The sequence below is a fragment of the Dryobates pubescens genome, chromosome W (genome assembly GCF_014839835.1).
Source record: "Dryobates pubescens isolate bDryPub1 chromosome W, bDryPub1.pri, whole genome shotgun sequence".
Taxonomy (NCBI): Eukaryota; Metazoa; Chordata; class Aves; order Piciformes; family Picidae; genus Dryobates; species Dryobates pubescens.
The window spans coordinates 2952573-2970715 of record NC_071656.1 but is presented as its reverse complement, the minus strand read 5'-3'; the positions used below and the strand labels follow the sequence as shown (position 1 = coordinate 2970715).

General features: G+C 41.5%; 1 protein-coding gene across 3 annotated transcripts in view; it reads right to left on the bottom strand.

The window, feature by feature from the left end:
• Positions 1-16378, bottom strand: part of LOC104306793 (mesoderm induction early response protein 3) — a 49910-nt gene extending 33532 nt beyond the window's left edge. For 2 of the 3 annotated variants that reach the window (XM_054177734.1, XM_054177735.1), the window contains exons 1-7: positions 16365-16378; positions 15595-15619; positions 13354-13499; positions 5865-5999; positions 3774-3894; positions 1132-1217; positions 878-950 (exon numbers count right to left, since the gene is read on the bottom strand). In XM_054177734.1, the coding sequence (XP_054033709.1) occupies positions 878-950; positions 1132-1217; positions 3774-3894; positions 5865-5999; positions 13354-13499; positions 15595-15619; positions 16365-16373 (595 nt within the window). In that variant the 5' untranslated portion in view covers positions 16374-16378. Of the gene's footprint in view, positions 1-877; positions 951-1131; positions 1218-3773; positions 3895-5864; positions 6000-9599; positions 10434-13353; positions 13500-15594; positions 15620-16364 lie in introns of those variants that run through there. The other variant, XM_054177736.1, reaches the window with a different exon arrangement.
• Between the last annotated feature and the right edge of the window lie 1765 nt (positions 16379-18143).

Here is an 18143-nt window from a genome sequence, read left to right as displayed (position 1 = left end):
CTAATGCCTCCAGCTCCATCCATACTAAACATTCTTCTCTATTGCAAAGGATCATTCTTCAAAAAGAAGTTGGTAATGGTAAGATGACTTGATATACTTCACTAGAATGTAACATTTCATAGTAAATCAGTTTGAATGCAAGTACCTTACAGAAGCAAAACCAGAATGCCCTTTATTTAACATATCCCCCAAATGGTTCCTTAATTTCATAGCTGTTCCATGCATGAGCAAATTTCTTTCAATATTTGCTTTCTGAATTCCACAGCTGTGTGCTGTATTTTTCACACAGTGAAAGTTCCTAAAGATACCAAATAAAATTCTAAGTTATTTTTCTACTCTAGCACAGTTGCAGTTTTAACCCAAATTTACACAGAAATAGCAACATACTTAAAACTTTGTAAAGACAGAGTATTTGAGGACTTACATCATCTACTCATGGTATAGAATTATAAAATTAGATTACTGCTTTGTTCAGTGTAACCCACATTGGGGTTTTTTTGGCAAGCACAACACCACCACCCAAGCAAAGAAAGATACTGTTTTGACGATCTTGAATGTAAACTAATTTGCATGCTTGTATTCCAGTTATGATACTCTGATGAAAATACTTCTTTCTTGACCCAGTTTGTTGCCTCCTAAGATTACTAGACAGTTCCAAATTAACAGCGTAATCCACTCTCCTCTGTCCTCTTGAAGTTGTAGAATTACACTTCTGAGACAGAATTATGCAGCTGTGTTACTTCAGTTGACTAGGGTGTATTTTTCAGTTTGGTTTGAAGGTCTCCAAAATTAATAAAGCCATTGAATTTATCTTATAAATCTAAATAATGCTTTCCCATCAACTGTTATGTAAAGTAAAACAGTCAGAAGAACTTACCCTTTTCATTATCACTGTATCTGCCAAGGTATGGTGGAATTTCAGCCTGATACTGTGAACCAACCATTATTTCCTGAAGATGTAACAAAAAAATCACAAGAGTAAGGCATTAATATTTTGTGCATGGAAGCATTACAAATTCAATTAACAAGGCATTTTACAGAGAATTTCAGAATTAAGGTACTATTTGAGCTATATACTATAAATCTTAATGCACTTTTCTTAATAGCAAAGTTTATTTAATTTTTTATTACCTTTCTCAAATCTTCAGATGAATTACCATTGTCTGCCTCTACATCTTCACTATCTGATTCCTTATCCCCATCACACGCAGTGTTTGCTTCAAACACAAAGAAGTTTGGGTTTAGCTTGGAAGAATTTTCAGTTCAAACAGAACTACAAGATATCCTTTACTTTTGAAAGAAGTCCCTGCTTTTATTCTGGGAGACACTCATGATGAGTCTGTTGATGTACATTTCTATCAAACCCTAGCACAAGTACTTATATATTGCAGAATTGAAACACTGTCTCAGTTGCAGTGATGATAAATCTACTATGAAAAGGAAATAAGATAATTTTTTATCAGTTTTCTTCAGTAATAGCTTATACTTTATAGAAAAGGTATGAGGAGAAATAGAAAACATCCAGGGCTAAGACTTAGCTCTAGATTAATCACAAAGACAGTAAAGTTGAAGGCAAGTCTTTATTACCTACTAAAGCCTTTCATCCTAAGTTTTAATGGACATTCAAAACATTCATTTAAAAAAGGCTGCCTCAGCACAGAATGAAGATATAGTAGATATATACAAAACAGAATAAGCAAGAGACAGCAAAAGACTACTTATTCCTCTTCCCCCCTCCCCCCCTGAAGAAATACAGCAGAGCACTTCAAATTATTAAAATACAGTACTCCACAGAATAACTCATGTTTTAGAATCTAGAATGCTGTGGAACTGGTTTCTGAAGTAATTCTATTTTTTATTTTATCCTCAGGAGAATGGAATCTACTATTTTGCATTCTGTTTTCAGTAACAACATGCTCATAAATAGGGTTGCAATTTTAGCTTCATCACAACTAAATAGAATCATCAATATCAGAGACAACATCCAAGGCTGTATGGACTAAGGCTCCTCTAATCATTGCTACAATCACCAGCCTACCTTCTGCTGTTAGAAGTAGCAGGCAAGAAGCTAATATGAATGCATGAAAACACAATATGCCTGGAAAATAATATGCAACTTTTCCCAAGTAATACAAATGTAATAAAATAGCCTATGTTAGACTCGTTTAATGGAATGTTATCTTGGAGAAATGGATCAGAAAAGTTGACACTGTCAAAAACACAAGAAATTGACATTTCCCTCCTTCAAATGGTAGAGATTTTAAAACACCTAACCAATTTCTAACAGAGAGAATAGCATTCTGATAGAAAATCATGATAGCTAAAAGAGAAGATGACCGTTTCTTAATCCTGAGTAAGACTAAGGACTAATTTTTTCCATGTGTGGTGGGTTGAAAGGAAAGGCCCAGCTTTCCCTCCCCCACTAAGAAAAAATAGCCACAGCCAAACTCAGCCGGTAAAGCGAAAGGGAAAATGCTATATTTACAAAGCAATGATTGCAGGGAATTTATGTACACAAATATACAGAATTTGCAATAGATACAGAAATATACAGCAAAGAAACAAAACAGGAATAGGACCCCCTAACAAAGGGGGCTTCCCCCTGTACCCCCTTCTCACCCCCCTACCTCCCTTCTTCCCCAAAGAGGGTTAGAAAAGAGAAAAGGGGAGTTAACAAGAGCAGAGAAGGCCTGGTACAGGAGGGTTATCTGTTATTTGGCCAGAAGCCGTCAGCTGGAAGGTAAGCAAAAGGAAGTGAAACTGCTCAGAAGTTCCAGCTGCCCCCGGGTCTCAAGACCTTACTCCCACCCATTAACCAATGAAATTCGTTTAGAATACAATATATTTACAAACATTTAGCCAGTGTCCCTTCCTTAAAGGCACAGCCTCAAATGGTCACACCATGTAGCTGCCACACTGTGTCATATTCATTAACAGTTCACAAGTTTAAATGCCAGGAAGTTTGGAGTTTTCCTTAACTAAAAGAGGGTATTATAATTTAAGATTTTTGTATTTCTCTCTCAACACATCTTGCATTACACAATCAGTAGCATACAAAGAGCTACAATTGCTGATGACTGAGACAGAACATCCTCTTTATCTCCCTTCTCTAGAGGGATGAAATCCCCCAGGAACAGTTCAAGATACTTGCCAAATTAAAACTGTGATAAAATCTTCCACATAGCCTATTGCAGTTCATTTGGTCACTGATGTACTAGAGTTGGAGCAATGAGGAATATCTTGTCCATGTTGGATATCTGAACCACTGGTTCTTGGATCTTTCCCACAATAGCTCCATGGGTAGTGAAATTTTGGTGGTCATAGGCCCCATCTCATATAAAACCACTTTGGCTCATGAAGTCCTTTGGAAAACTGTTGAATATGTGAAGGGAAATAATCACAAAGAAACCACATCCCAGTTCACATCCACAGGCTGAATGGAGGAGACACTGACTTAATTTTTGCTGCTGCTTTTAATAGAAAAACATTAATTTAAAAAAATGGGTTACATATCCACATCATTCACTAACATACCAAAAAAAAAAAAATCACAAAGTGTTCCTCAATACATTTACGAGTCATTATGAAAATTTACTGTATTTCTTGAAAATCTGCACTTGTCCTTTGAGTACAGTACTAAATATAGGTCTTTTAGGTAATTTAGGTAATTAATAATACCTAAGACAACATTTACATACAACATCCTGCAAAGCACAGTTTCTCAATTCCTGTTCAGCACATTTTTAGTATTATAATAAAATTAGGTTTCCTACATCTTAATGGTCGAGGAAAGAAGTCATTAGCCTCATGTGAAGTGACCGATGGTGTCAAGTCATCAGCAGAGGACTGTGTTTCTTCGTCATCACCTGACAAGAGGTCTTTAGCTATTTCCTCCTGTATCATTAAAATAAAAATTAAAAAATAAAAACCCCAGACTATTAAGTATAGATTAGAGAGCATTTAGATTCAAATTGTAAGTCTCATTAGTTAATTTATCATGTTAGCTAGTTTGCTCCTCCTAAATGTCAGAACAAATATAACCATTCATTTCAGAGTTGAAGACAGGTGTTCACTTCCCCCTTGTCTTCTATTAAAATAAACGCACAAGTAGCAACCTCTGCAAGCGTCAAATCTCAGATGTTCCTCTAACTGCTTCCAATGAAAAGTGCCAGTGGAATCCTTTAGAATTCTGACGTTCTTTACATCACAGATATACTAAAGCTTTATCAGGCTGATATCTGTTAAACTATGGTGAAAAAAAACAACCAACAAAACCCACCAAAACCAAAAGCATCAGGAATTTTTGTAGACTCTGATAAGAGCTAGAGATAACAGACAACCCCATTATCTTCCTAAATCATGCACACACACACAAAGATGTTTCTGTAGGTTAAAAAAAAAAAAAGGAAGAAAGAAAAGTACATTTCCCTCACTAGCAGACATGTTTGAATCCCTCTGTATAGATTAGGGAAAGAACTGTATTAGACAACATGCCAACTACATATTTTTGTAGCCTCAACACAATCATGACTCCTAATGAGGTTCAGATGTGCAGAGGCATCATTATACCCTATTTTCTGTGGAGTTTCAATTCATCATTGTTACAGTTTGAGCTGGGTGCCCCCGGATGTGTTCACTTCCTGTGTCCAGAAGTCCAGCCCAGAGGGATGGACACAGGAAATTGTGTGTATTTCCTACCATAATTCTTTGCACCACTATAAGATCCAGTGCGGGGTCTAGCACTTTCTCTTTTCTTCCTCCTCCGCCAGCCGGTAACTGGGGGAGATGTCTCCTGGCTTTGGGCCTGGCTAGGCCCAAGGCCACGGGGGGATGGGCAGTCTCAGGCCTGGCCAGCTGAGACTAGCCCAGCAGAGGGAGGGGGAAGAAGGAGCCCTGAGGGTCTCAGGTGTACCCTCAGGTGGGAATGGGATGCCTCTGGGTTTGCTTTGGGATCTTTCTTTGTCACTGCGCTTTGGGTTTTCTGTAACATTCACTGCTTTCTATTCAAACTTTCATCACTTTTGCAATCCGTTTGTCTGAGTGTTTTATTCCTGCCCGTGGTGGGGAGAGAGGGGGCTGCCTCAACCCAGCACAATCATACTTAGAAAAAGATACATACTTGCTACCTACAGACTTTATAATGCAAACTACTAGCTGCATATACTTTATAGCCAAAACTCACATTTAAGTCTCAGAATTTAAAATTAGCCTGAGAATCAAAAATTGAGGTTTCACATTTTTATATTCAAAGCAGCAACACATATAGTCATTGCACACAAAACAATCTCATCCCCCCAAACTTGAGACATTTCAAAATTCAATGCATTTGAAAGGAACATTCCAAAGCATTCAGGAGTACATTTTCAAGTTTCACAAAGGTTTGATACATGACATGTATGTTGGAAGCCAAAATTATTATTTGTGGACACAGCATACATCAAAATAAAATACGGATCTTCTCAGGAAAATCCTACTTCTATTAAAAAGAGAAACATCTATTTACAGTTCTCCAGATGTGTTTTAGAAGAAATGTTAACTTGTTCATTTCTCATTTGTAGTAATTTAATGCCAAAAAGCTGCTATGCATGTGTAAGTATGATAATTATAATTAGATTCAAATCCTCAATATCCTTGAAAACCAATAAATTCAGAACAGAAACTCAGAAACATTTGGGTTGTAAAAGACCTTTAAAAAATCATCAAGTCCAGCCTAACACAAATGAGTTCACCACTAATACAGTAACTCTTAATTGTATATTGAAATTGACAAAGGTCAACATAGAGAGATAATAAAATATAGTTTAAGGTCACCTGGATTTCTGATTTCAAACTGTAATACAGGGGAAAAGAAATTTCTGACTTACTTTATCTAGAGTCATATCTGGAAGTTCATCTGCAAGTTCACTTGGAGAGCTATCCACACTAGAACCAGCGATAACTGGAATTGCAGGTTCATAGCCATAGAATGCCAGTAAATCTTCCAATGGCATGTTTCCTTCCTAATACAAGAAGATTTACAAACATTTCAACATATTGCCAAATACTTCTAAACAATTCAGGCCTAAAAGGATGTTATATTTTCAAAAATAAAAAGTGAACAAAAAACCTTCATTAAAAGCAAGAATTTTGATTAATGATCTAAAATATTTTCAGGCACCATATTCATAGCCATATATCTGAACATAAAAGAAAGTCCCATCACACTATTGAAGCAAATAAGTTACTGGATGAAACTAAAGAGCAATTATTAAAAATTTGCTCTTTATCAGATTCATACTGTAAAATATGGTGTGGCTATATTTCTTCAAGACAGAAGATACACTAGAAACACCAACAAATCCCCTTCAAGAAAGAAATGCAGAAGAAACTTGAAGACTTTAGTCCAACATAGGTACAGCTGCAAGCATGCAAAAGTCACAAAACTAAACTAATACAGCAAATTTTTATCCCTCCTATCCATCTTCCACACAATATATTTTATGCCTGTTGAGATGTTATTTAACTCTAGCCAGCAAATAAGCACCACATAGCCACTTGCTCATTCCTCCCCCACTGGGATGGAAGGGAGAATCAGAAAGGTAAAAGGGAGAAAAACTTGTGAGCTGAAATAAAGACAATTTAATTATGAAAAACAATTGTTTTTTACTAGTAATGAAAAGAATGGCCCTTCCTAAATCCATGCTGTCTGGGCCTGATCCCTTGGCCATCCTGTAAGGGCTGTGTGATTGCACTCAAGATGACCTGTTCCATAATTTTGCCTGGCACTGAGGTCAGGCTGACAGGGCTGTAATTCCCTGGCTCCTCCTTCCGGCCCTTCCTTGTGGATGGGCATCACGTTGACCAGCTTCCAGCCTTCTGGAACCTCTCCAGTGAGCCAGGACTGTTGAAAAATGATGGAGAGCAGCTTCACCAGCTCATCTGCCAGCTCTCTCAGCACCCTAGGATGGATCCCATCCGGTCCCATGGACTTGTGGGGCTCCAAGTGGCTGAGCAGGTCTCGAACTGCTTCCTTCTGGATTACAGGGGAACTATACCGCTCTCTAACTCTGTGTGCCAGCTCAGGAGGCCAGTTGTCCAAAAGACAACCTATCTTGGTATTAAAAATTGAGGAAAAGAAGTTGTTAAGGACCTCTGCCTTTTCCTCATCTTTTGTTACTACGTTCCCCTCCATGTCTACTAATGAGTGGAAGTTGTCCTTGCCCCTCCTCTTGCCATTAATATATTTGTAAAAGGATTATTTGCTGTCCTTCACAGCAGAGGCCAGTCTAAGCTCTAAATGGGCTTTTGCTTCTCTAATTTTTTTCCTGCATGACCTATCAACATCCTTAAACATTCCATGGGTAGCCTCTCCTTCCTCCAAATGATGACACACCCTACTTTTGTCTTTTAATTCACCCAGAAGTTCATTGCACATCCAGGCTGGCCGTCTGCCCCAGCAGCTCATCTTCCAGCACATTGGCACAGCCTGTTCCTACGCCTTCAAGAGTTCTTTCTTGAAGTAGGTCCAGCCCTCCTGGAGCCCTTTGTTTTTCACAGTATCACAGTATCACTAAGGTTGGAAGAGACCCCAAGGATCATCGAGTCCAACCTGTCACCACAGACCTCATAACTAGACCATGGCACCAAGTGCCACGTCCAATCTCCTCTTGAACACCTCCAGGGACGGTGACTCCACCACCTCCCTGGGCAGCCCATTCCAATGACGAATGACTCGCTCAGTGAAGAACTTTCTCCTCACCTCGAGCCTAAACCTCCCCTGGCACAGCTTGAGACTGTGTCCCCCTGTTCTGGTGCTGGTTGCCTGGGAGAAGAGACCAACCCCTTCCTGGCTACAACCACCTTTCAGGCAGCTGTAGAGGACAATGAGGTCACCCCTGAGCCTCCTCTTCCCCAGGCTAAACAATCCTAGCTCAGTGAGCCTCTCCTCATAGGGCTTGTGCTCAAGGCCTCTCCCCAGCCTTGTTGCCCTTCTGTGGACACGTTCAAGTGTCTCGATGTCCTTCTTAAACTGAAGGGCCCAGAACTGGACACAGTACTCAAGGTGTGGCCTAACCAGTGCTGAGTACAGGGGCACAATGACTTCTCTGCTCCTGCTGGCCACACTATTTCTGGTGCAGGCCAGGATGCCATTGGCCTTCTTTAACAGCTGGGCACACTGCTGGCTCATGTTCAGCTGGCTGTCAATCAGTACCCCTCTGTCCCTTTCTGCCGCGCTGCTCTCCAGCCACTCCAACCCCAGCCTGTAGTGCTGCATGGGGTTGTTGTGACCCAAGTGCAGCACCTGACACTTGGACTTTTTGAATGCCATCCTGTTGGACTCTGCCCATCTGTCCGGCCTGTCAAGGTCCTTCTGAAGAGCCCTCCTACTCTCTAATGGATCAACACATGCTCCCAGCCTGGTGTCATCTGCAAACTTACTAATGGTGGACCCAATCCCCTCATCAGTGAAGATATTAAACAGAATTGATCCCAATACTGATCCTTAAGGGACATCACTAGTGACTGGCCACCAACTGGATGTGGCACCATTCACCACACCACTCTCTGGGCCTGGCCATCCAGACAGTTTTTAACCCATCACAGAGTGTTGCTGTCCAAGCCCTAGGCTGACAGCTTGGCCAGGAGTTTGCTACGGGAGATAGTATCAAAGGCTTTGCTGAGGTCCAGATAGACTACATCCACAGCCTTCCCCACATCCACCAGGTGGGTCACCTGGTCATAAAAGGAGATCAGGTTGGTCAGGCAGGACCTGCCCCTCCTAAATCTATGCTGGCTGGGTCTGATCCCTTGGCCATCCTGTAGGTGTCATGTCAACTGATCGCATTCAAGATGATCTGTTCCATAATCTTGCCTGGCACTGAAGTCAGGCTAACAGGCCTGTAATGTCCCAGTTCCTCCTTCTGGCCCTTCTTGTGGATAGGCATCACATTGGCCAGCTTCCAGTCATCTGGGACCTCTCCAGAGAGACAGGACTGTTGAAAGATGACAGAGAGTGGCTTGGCAAGTTCATCTGCCAGCTCTCTCATTATCCTAGGATGGATCCCATCCAGTCTCATAGACTTGTGAGGATCCATGTGGCTCAGCAGATCTCTAACTGCTTCCTCCTGGATTACAGGGAGGCTATACTGCTCCCTGACCCCATCTACCAGCTCAGAAGGCCAGTTGTCCTGAAGACAACCTATCCTGCTATTGAAATTTGAAGCAAAGGAGGTGTTAAGTACCTCTGTTTTTTCCTCATCTTTAGTTACTATATTCCCCTCCATGTCCAATAAAGAGTGGAAGTTGTCATTGCCCCTCTTTTTGCCATTAATATATTTATAAAAATATTTCTTCTTATCCTTCACAGAAGTGGCCAGTTTAAGTTCTAACTGGGCTTTATCCTCTGTCATTTTTTTTCTTACACAACCTGGTAACACCCTTAAATGTTTCCTGAGTTACCTCCCCCTCTTCCCAAAGGTGATACACCCTCTTTTTTCCCCCTTAATTCCTTCAAGAGTTCCTTGCCCATCCAGACTGGTCATCTTCCCCATTGGCCCATCTTTTGGCACATTAGGACAGTCTGTTCCTGCACCATCAAGATTTCTTTCTTGAAGTCCAACCTTCCTGGACCCCTTTGTTTTTAAGGGCTGTTTCCCAAAAGGACAGGAGAGGTGTTCCTCAGGACAGGAGAAGTGGTGTGTTGCATGGAGTTACTGGGTGCCAAAGCCAGCTGAGGTCAGGGTACTGCTGCACTTGCACTGTTTCTTGTGGGGCTCGTTCTTCATTGGTTTGAGTGGTTTCTGCTGCAGTAGTTCCTATAATACACAACTCAAATCATAGGTTACAACATTTTAAATGTATATCCATTATATTCCCCCCTCATGGTCTCTCTAGACCAGGGCATAGTGTTTAACACTGTATTATACCTCTTGCCTGGCTAGCAGCAAGAGATTCCTGCTATAATACCTTTGATATATGGCAGCCACAGCATTGGTGACATACACCATCATGTAATACTGCCATCATACAACTTAAAACATGGGTTATTTTCATTCAGTATTGTATCACCTTGAGGTACACATTGGACTCCATCATTCTTCCGCATTACAAGTACACCCATGTCCTTGAACAAAAACAATCCTATGAATAGTCTTGCCTGTTCCCAAAGAAGGAATAATCCAGATTGGTTTTCCCAACCAGATTCTTGTATGTACTACAAAGACCCTATTGCTTTCAACAGTGCACAGGGGTTTTGTTGGGCAGGGCCAAGTCAACTGGCAGATCCTCTAGTGTTAACTAGCCAAGTGGCTTCTGCTAAATGTGTATTCCAAGACTTGGATGTCCCAGCATCCATTGTTCTCACTGTAGCTTTTAACAGTCTGTTGTATTGTTCAATTTTCCTTGAGGCTAGTGCATAATAGCAGATGTGATACACCCACTCAATGACATGCTCCTTGGCCCAGGTGTCTGAGGCTATTTCAAATATGAGTCCTGTTGTCTGATTCCATTATTTCAAGGGTGCCACGTTGCCATGAAACTTGCTTTCTGAGGCCCAAGATAGTATTCCAGGCAGTGGATAGTATACCAGGCAAAATCTCCTAAGGTCCTTTGACCTTATTTTGTCTTATGGGAAAACAAAAATAATCTAGATTATTCTTCTCTTTTTCTCAAACACTTCCTCTGCTGTGTTGCCCCTATCAATGATGTCATCAATATACTGCAGGCATTCAGGAGTTTCACCTTGTTTCAGTGCAGATTGAATCAGTCCATGGCTGTGTTTCCACGGTCACTACAGTCCAGTAAACCCAGTTGTCTCTTTCCTCCACCTGGCCAAAGGCAAGGCCCCTCTATTCTTGGTCAGTCTTCATTACTTGATTTTTGTAACTGAAAACCAGAAGTCCCTTCATTAGGGTCAAAAGTACGATCAGCATTTCTACTCTGCCCAACAGACACTGGAGCAGTAATTTTCCTGGATGGTTGCCTTTTCACTGTTTTTTTCTTGCAATTCTTGTACCTGGTAAGTTTACTATTGCACTTCCTCATGTCCTCCCCCTTTGTGGCCAGGGGGAGGACATGAGGGTTGCATGTGGTGTGTGCCATCAATACTCTCTCCTTTGAGCAGGAAAAGGCTGACTCTTAATAGCTGAGTGGGTGAGGAGGGCCTATCCTTCTCAGATTGCTGGGACAATGTTTTGGGTCAGTTTCTCCACAGCCAAGATGCAGGCCTGTAGGGAAGAAGTGAGATTATCTTCATACTGTTGGAGTTGTCTGGCCAATCCATCCATATTGGTGCCTCCATGTCTGTCCAGCTCATTATTGCCAGGGTGTTGATATATGACATCAGTGCACTTCATACCAACTCTCACCACATGGACCACATATACTGAATTTCATCTGGGTCTTTGGATACTTGGTTATCAGACAGGTTATTATAGATCACCTCCACCACCAAAGGTGGTCCCTTTGCTTTGGGAATTTGCAAGATCTTCCTTGATGGTGTACCTGTCCTTCACACTCAGGAGTCACCATCAATGACTGAAAACTCCTGCCCTTTTCCAATCCCTTTGTCAATGGCCTTAATCCTTAGCAAGGGATTCTAGCTGCTGGGTTTCCTTACCCTCCAATTCCTGAGTATTGGCCCCTAATATTCCAGCATTGGAGTAACCAGCTGAGAGTTTGCTCACCTGGTTGAAATCTCCTCACATATCTCACAGCTCACTTAGGGATAGGGTGGTTTGGGTCTCATTTATTATTTCAGTCCCTTCCTCCTCCCGTTCTTGTGGCTGCTCTGCTGCCGAACAGGCTGCCTCTTCTCTCTCCTGCTCCCTCTTAGGAGAAGCTTTTTCATCACTTACTGAGTTGACTTCCACTGCCACTGTTTCTTTTTAATTATAAGGATGAGTGTTGAGGGCTGGGTCTCTGATTTAGCCATAGTGTCTGTTAGTATGTATTCAGACCCTCTCTTCTTATTTAGGATGAATAGTATTGAGCATCATTTGGTAGGTACAGGCCAGGCCCCAGCACAGTGCAAGAAGTTGCACCTCTTTAGAATAGCTAGGGCGTTTTTTTATTATTTAGTTTTTAAACATTCTATCACTTCATCAGGATTATGCACTTGTTTAGGACTGAAGTTCCAGACCATGGAAAATTAGAAGATTTCTAGATACCTGCCCAATATTTTCCCATGTGCTTTGCCAACCATAACCACACTGCCTCAGGGACAGAGTCATACTCCTAAATAGCTTGTTTACCTTAGAAAAAGCCAAAACAATATTCCTGAGAAATACCTATAGAAGTATTTTAACTGCCTAAGGATGTTCAAGATACTGAAGAGTTATTGCAACGAGGGAGAAAACACCACAAAAGAAGGTGGTGAAAGTGCCATTCTGTATTTACACCACAAAAAAATTTCTCAGAGGAAGAAGTATAATTGTCTCCATGCGATGGTACCCAAAGTACAGTAACAGCTTCAGTAGAGAGCCCAAATACAAGATTAAGCTCAAGGCTAGTGTTTTAATAATAAATCTCTCAGGGAAAACATTACTAAGCACTACAGAGCATAGCAAACTGCAAAAGCCAACACAAATCTTTAGAACATATGGGGGGGGGGGGGAAGAGGAGCAGATAAGGATAAATCAAAATCAAGAACAGATAAATCAATATCATGACCAGCAGCTATTAATACATATAAATTCCTTCTAATATGCTCTGATCAAATCTGTTATCTCAAACCCTTTGTGCCCCACATTAGGGACCAAAAAGGACTGTTGTGGCTTAACTCTTGCCAGCAACTAAGCACCACAGAGCTGCTTGTTCATTCCTCACCACCTGGTGTGGGACAGAGGAGAGAAACAGAAGGATAAAAGTGAAAAATAAACTTGTGGGTTGAGATAAAAAACAGTTTATTAATCAAAATGAAATAATTTTTAAAATTTGATGCTGTGGAAGCACTAAATCATCATTATGCTACCAACATATTTAGCACAAATTCAAAACATAGCCACATACAAGCTACTATGAAGAAATTTAACTCTATCCCAGGCAAAGCCAGTGCAGAAGGTAACAGGAGAAAGCTAGCAATACAGAAATTAAAAAAAGAGAAAGTCTTGGTTTACAACTTCTTTTTTTCCAACAGCTTTGATCAAATGATTTTACTAAAATGTCATCCTATTCACATCCTAACACAATTAACAAAACAAACTGTGGAGATTTTTTTTACTCACTTGAAGTCATCAAAGAATTAAAAATATTTTCCAGTCTTTTAAAATTATATTCCTTTAAAAGTGCAATACAAGCCAAAGAACAGATTGAGTGTTCTTTCCACTAAAAAAGGTGCAACATATATGGACATTTAGGAGAGCAAATCACTCTTACCTTTTCTAAATCTTCAATTTCAGAGCTGAAACGTTTCTTTTCTTCCATCATTTCCTCTTCTTCAAGAGTTCGCTCATCATCATAATCATGTACCAGCATTTCAGCAGAAGGGTCAAAGTCATGATCCTCAGATGATAAAGAGCCAACTATCAAGAGATCCTCATTTGAGTCCTTTTTGCTTTATATATATAATCTCTCAACATGAAATCACATCACAGAAAAATAAGGTTGCATGAATTTTTACATAAAATCCAGAAAACCTAGAACAAGTTCCTATCTGACAAATTCAGATACTTATAAGTATGAAAATGGGCGCAGTTTTCTCTCTCTCTAGTGCTTGGGTGAAGCATCTAAACTATTGAAACAAAGTTTCAGAAAGTAAAATCCCAAATGAATATTTTAACAACAAAAAAATTGTTCAAATCATCCTTGAAATCATGATTGAAGTCCACATCACAAGGTTTCAGATACTGCAAGACACTCGTTTATAGGCTCCGATTCTATTTATATGATTTATATGGCAACTAGCATAGTTTTTCACTGGTAAACAGCTAATTTAGGTTGTGAATTATCTTCCTAGTAACAGCAAAATAATCAGCGAGATTTGCTGTAGATTAGTTTAGCCTCATAGATGAGATCTTTTATTCAATATAATTTAATTCTTAGCACTTGGTCTAAAAAAGAACAGCACAGTTTCAAGAAATATAGAGGAATATGTAATGGAGATAAAACACTTCTAATGGATCACATTAATTAGAAGTCATTGTGATGGCTCTCTGGTCCAACAGATACTTTTTCATTACTCAATATGATACTCCTAACTCATTAAAAACTTATTTTAAGTTAATTTTGTCAGAAAGGTTATCATTAGATTCAACACATTTTAAAGATGAAAATATGCTGCACTGTAAAGTCAGTGTTCTTACAATGAAAAATCACTGAAATACAGAGTTGTTTGGTTCTTTAATGCTCACTTTCTTAAGGCTTTCAGGAAAGAGAAAAGAAATGGATTAGGATATTTCTCTTTCACTTCTGATTTCCCCTTCTAGCTCTTACATACTATTGTTCTGTTGCAATCCTTGGCTTGCAAGTAGCAAAAAAAAGGTTTATGAAGAATTATTTCCATATAAGAACAACTTTAAAAGTTTTGAAGGAAATAACTACAAATTTTCAATGCTTTGCTTACATTAAAAAGAAAAAAAACAACACCAAAAAACCCAACAAGCCCAAAAAAACTCCAAGAAACAAAAAAAAAAAAAGAAAAGAAAAGAGACAGTATCTCCTGCACTGCTTCTAACCTTTAAGGAGACAGTTGTATATATTAACACATCTGCATCTTAAAGCATCTAATTCTATCTTTTTAGCAAATATGCTAAGTGCCCATTCCTTATACGCAGGTTCAATTTGTCCATTTACCTTGCTTAAGACAATATGAAAAGTTCATAACACCATACCACAGGGAAACATTTGGGCCAAAAATTAAGGTCTCATAGGACTCCCAGTTCTGATATTATATTACATGCAGAATTTTTCTACTGATGGCCATCACATTCTGATTTTAAAGAACTGTCGACTGCCTTAATATATAAATTTTTAAAATTATATTTATACACGCACGTACTCAAGATTACTGCTTCTAACCACACTGTTCTAATTCATGTTGTTTGAGTAACTCAAGTGGGAGTTCTATTCCACTCACAGTCTTCATCTAAAGAAGACCTGCTTTAATAGCTCTGAACATTCAAAATATCATTTAAAATATTTGAAACCGTATTCAAATAATATGCAAATGCATTCCCCAAATACTTCATGTTTGCTTGCGTAAAGTATTCCAAAATACCTTAACAGTAGTTAAACAATTATGTATTGTTATGATTTTAAAGATTTTCTGATATTATCAAGGAGTCAAAAATTTATGCAAGTCTGCAGTTATCAGCAACAAGAAAAACGGTCTCTCTCCAGGCTACATAACTTTACTGAGATGCTGACTTAAAAGTGCTACAAAACCTTTTCTTTTTGGATTCCAAGCAGCCAATTACTAACTGCGACCAGAGTTAAGGGAAGAACTCCACAGTGCATCTCTCCTTCTCTTAAAAATCAGGCAGGAGGTTAGTTACATGAACATGAAGCGTTAGGAAAGCTACAAGGCAACAAGGGGTAACTTTGAGAAGGAGCAGGAAAGAGAGAACAGAGTGCAGGCAGCAGGCTAGGTGCCGGGACAGGAGGTGGACGAAGACGAACCTGGGCTCGAACTCCCAAAGGAAGCCTGCAAGGAGAAGAAAGAGCGAGATGAGACGCAGGCTCCCTCAAGCTAAGCAGCAGGTAGGAGATCTCTATTTCATGTCCCTCCTCTTTCACCCCTGAAGCTTCCCTCTTCCCCGCTCCGCGCCGGCCTCAGCCTCACCCCCGACCCACTCGCCCCTCCGTCCCCTTCACCTTCTCCCATCCCGTTCCTCCCTCCCTCTCTTCCTTCCTTCGTTCACTCTCCGTCGGTCGTTCTTTCCTCTTCTCCTGGCAACCCCCCCCCCCCATGTGCCGCGCCCGACCTGGCGCTCCCACTCCCTCCGGCCCCGGCGGGACACTAAGAGGGCACGCAACGGCAAAGGGAGCCGGACCTTTTCACCGCTCCTAGCCCAGTGCTCGCTCCTCCTCCCTCCCGCCGAGCGTTTCTCCACCGCCGAGCGTTTCTCCATCACCCGCGCTGCAGCGGTGCTGCCGCCGTCCCGTTCTGCGCCCCTCGGAGACCGCCGCAGTAAATGCGTCCCTCCCCCACAGCTTGTCGGCCACCCGCAGACTGTGAACCCAGCACCCGCACTGCGTGACGCCCGCCGTGCGGCCTAGTCGCGCAGACTCCCACTGCCTCAGCGCTTGCCGACCGCCTCGCCAGCTGTCTCGCGCCGCCTCACCGCCCCGGAAGCGCCTCACGCAGATGGTGTAGGGGACTTGCCAGCGGCACGGTCCCGCTCAGAACCAGCCGAACCCCAAGGCCACAGATCACTTTCCTCGCTCACCTCCGCCATATTGAGACGATCAGGCCGAGCAACAGCGCTGCGCCGAGAGCCCGGATGGGGCCGTTAAGCCAATAGCAGTCGCCGAGCTCCAGCCGGAGCCGGCCAGGGAGAAAGCAGAGGGGCCAGCAAGATCGGGCTGGGGCGGAGGAGATAGCGTCGGGACCCCACCTCCAGCGACACGACGAACTCCCGCCCCACCTGGCAAAAGCACTGCTTGCCCCAGCCTTGCCCCCCAGGGACACCCGCCGCGAAACTCAAGCCTGTAAAGGCAAGAACCCCAGCTGCCACCCTTACCCCACCCCACCGGCAAAGTTCAGGCGTTTTAGAGAATCATAGAAGTATTTCGGTTGAAAAAGACCTCTAAGATCATTGAGTCCAAGCGTCAACCTAACACCACCATGGCTATTGAACCATGTCCTGAAGTGTCATGTCTACACGTTTTTTTAATGCCTCCAGAGATGGTGATTCCACCACATTCCTAGGCAGCCTATTCCAATGCCTGAACACTCTTTCACTGAGGAAAATTTTCCTAATATCTGATCTAAACCTCCTCAGAACAATATGAGGCCATTTCTTCTCATTCTGTCACTTGACACTAGGGAGAAGGGACCAACCCACACCACACTACTACCCCCTTTCAGGTAGTTGTAGAGGGCAATTATGTTTCCCCTCAGCCTTCTTTCCTCCAGAGTAAACAATCCCAGTTCTCTCAGCTGCTCCTCATAAGACTCGTTCTCCAGGCCCTGCACCAGCTTTCTTGCCCCTCTGTGGACATGCTCTACTTCAGCAACTCAATGTCCTTCTTGTACCTCCAAACTACACAGCAGCCTAAGATGTAGACATGTTTCCTCTGGATGTACCTAGGGGTAAGATGTTCAAAACATATAAATCCCAAGACTTTGCAAAAACACATTTTTTAGGGAAGTTATCAATCTGTCCACAAAATTGGGAAACAAACTCCTTAATGCTGGGTTTTGCATTAATGAGCAGACATTTCTTTATTACAAAGTTGCACAAGTTTGGGTGCTAGGGGCATTCCCACAATCTAGCATCCCACCTGACCTTCATGGCAGATATTTATACAGTGAAATGTAGAAGTTACACCTCATACTAACACCTACTAAATATCCATTGCTCAGTTTCTTATTTGCTTTGCATTAAAGGTACAGCTTCTCTTAAATTCACTATGCATGCTCAGAGGGTGAGGGGTTTGTTTTGGTCAGGGCTCTTCCAGCTCAGAAGTGTGGTCTCCAGGGTCTCTGATGGTCTTTCGAACTTTAAATTTGTTTGAACTTTTGAATTCCTTTTCCTTATATGGTCACAAGTTAGATCATCACCTAGTGTGCCAGGTCCTGGACCATATTAATTAGTTTTCCCTGGTTTTCAAGGACAATTCATTAGTTAAGGAAAGATACATGGGGAGGCTTCGGTGATAAGAATAGAATAGAATAAACCAGGTTGGAAGAGACCTTCAAGATCATCGCGTCCAACCTATCAAACAATCCAACCCACCTAATCAACTAAACCATGGCACCAAGCACCCCATCAAGTCTCCTCCTGAACACCTCCAATGATGGTGACTCCACCACCTCCCCGCCACGGGGTACACTTGTTTTTAAGCAAGACTATCTGAAATCACTTCATCCTGGGGAAGACAGCCTGCATAATTTAATTAAGAATACAGTGAGCTAAAGAGCTACTGAGATAAACCCATCAGTTTCAGAGAAACTGTTCCTATTTTAAACCAAATCCCATAAATTCCCATAACTGGTTGTGGTA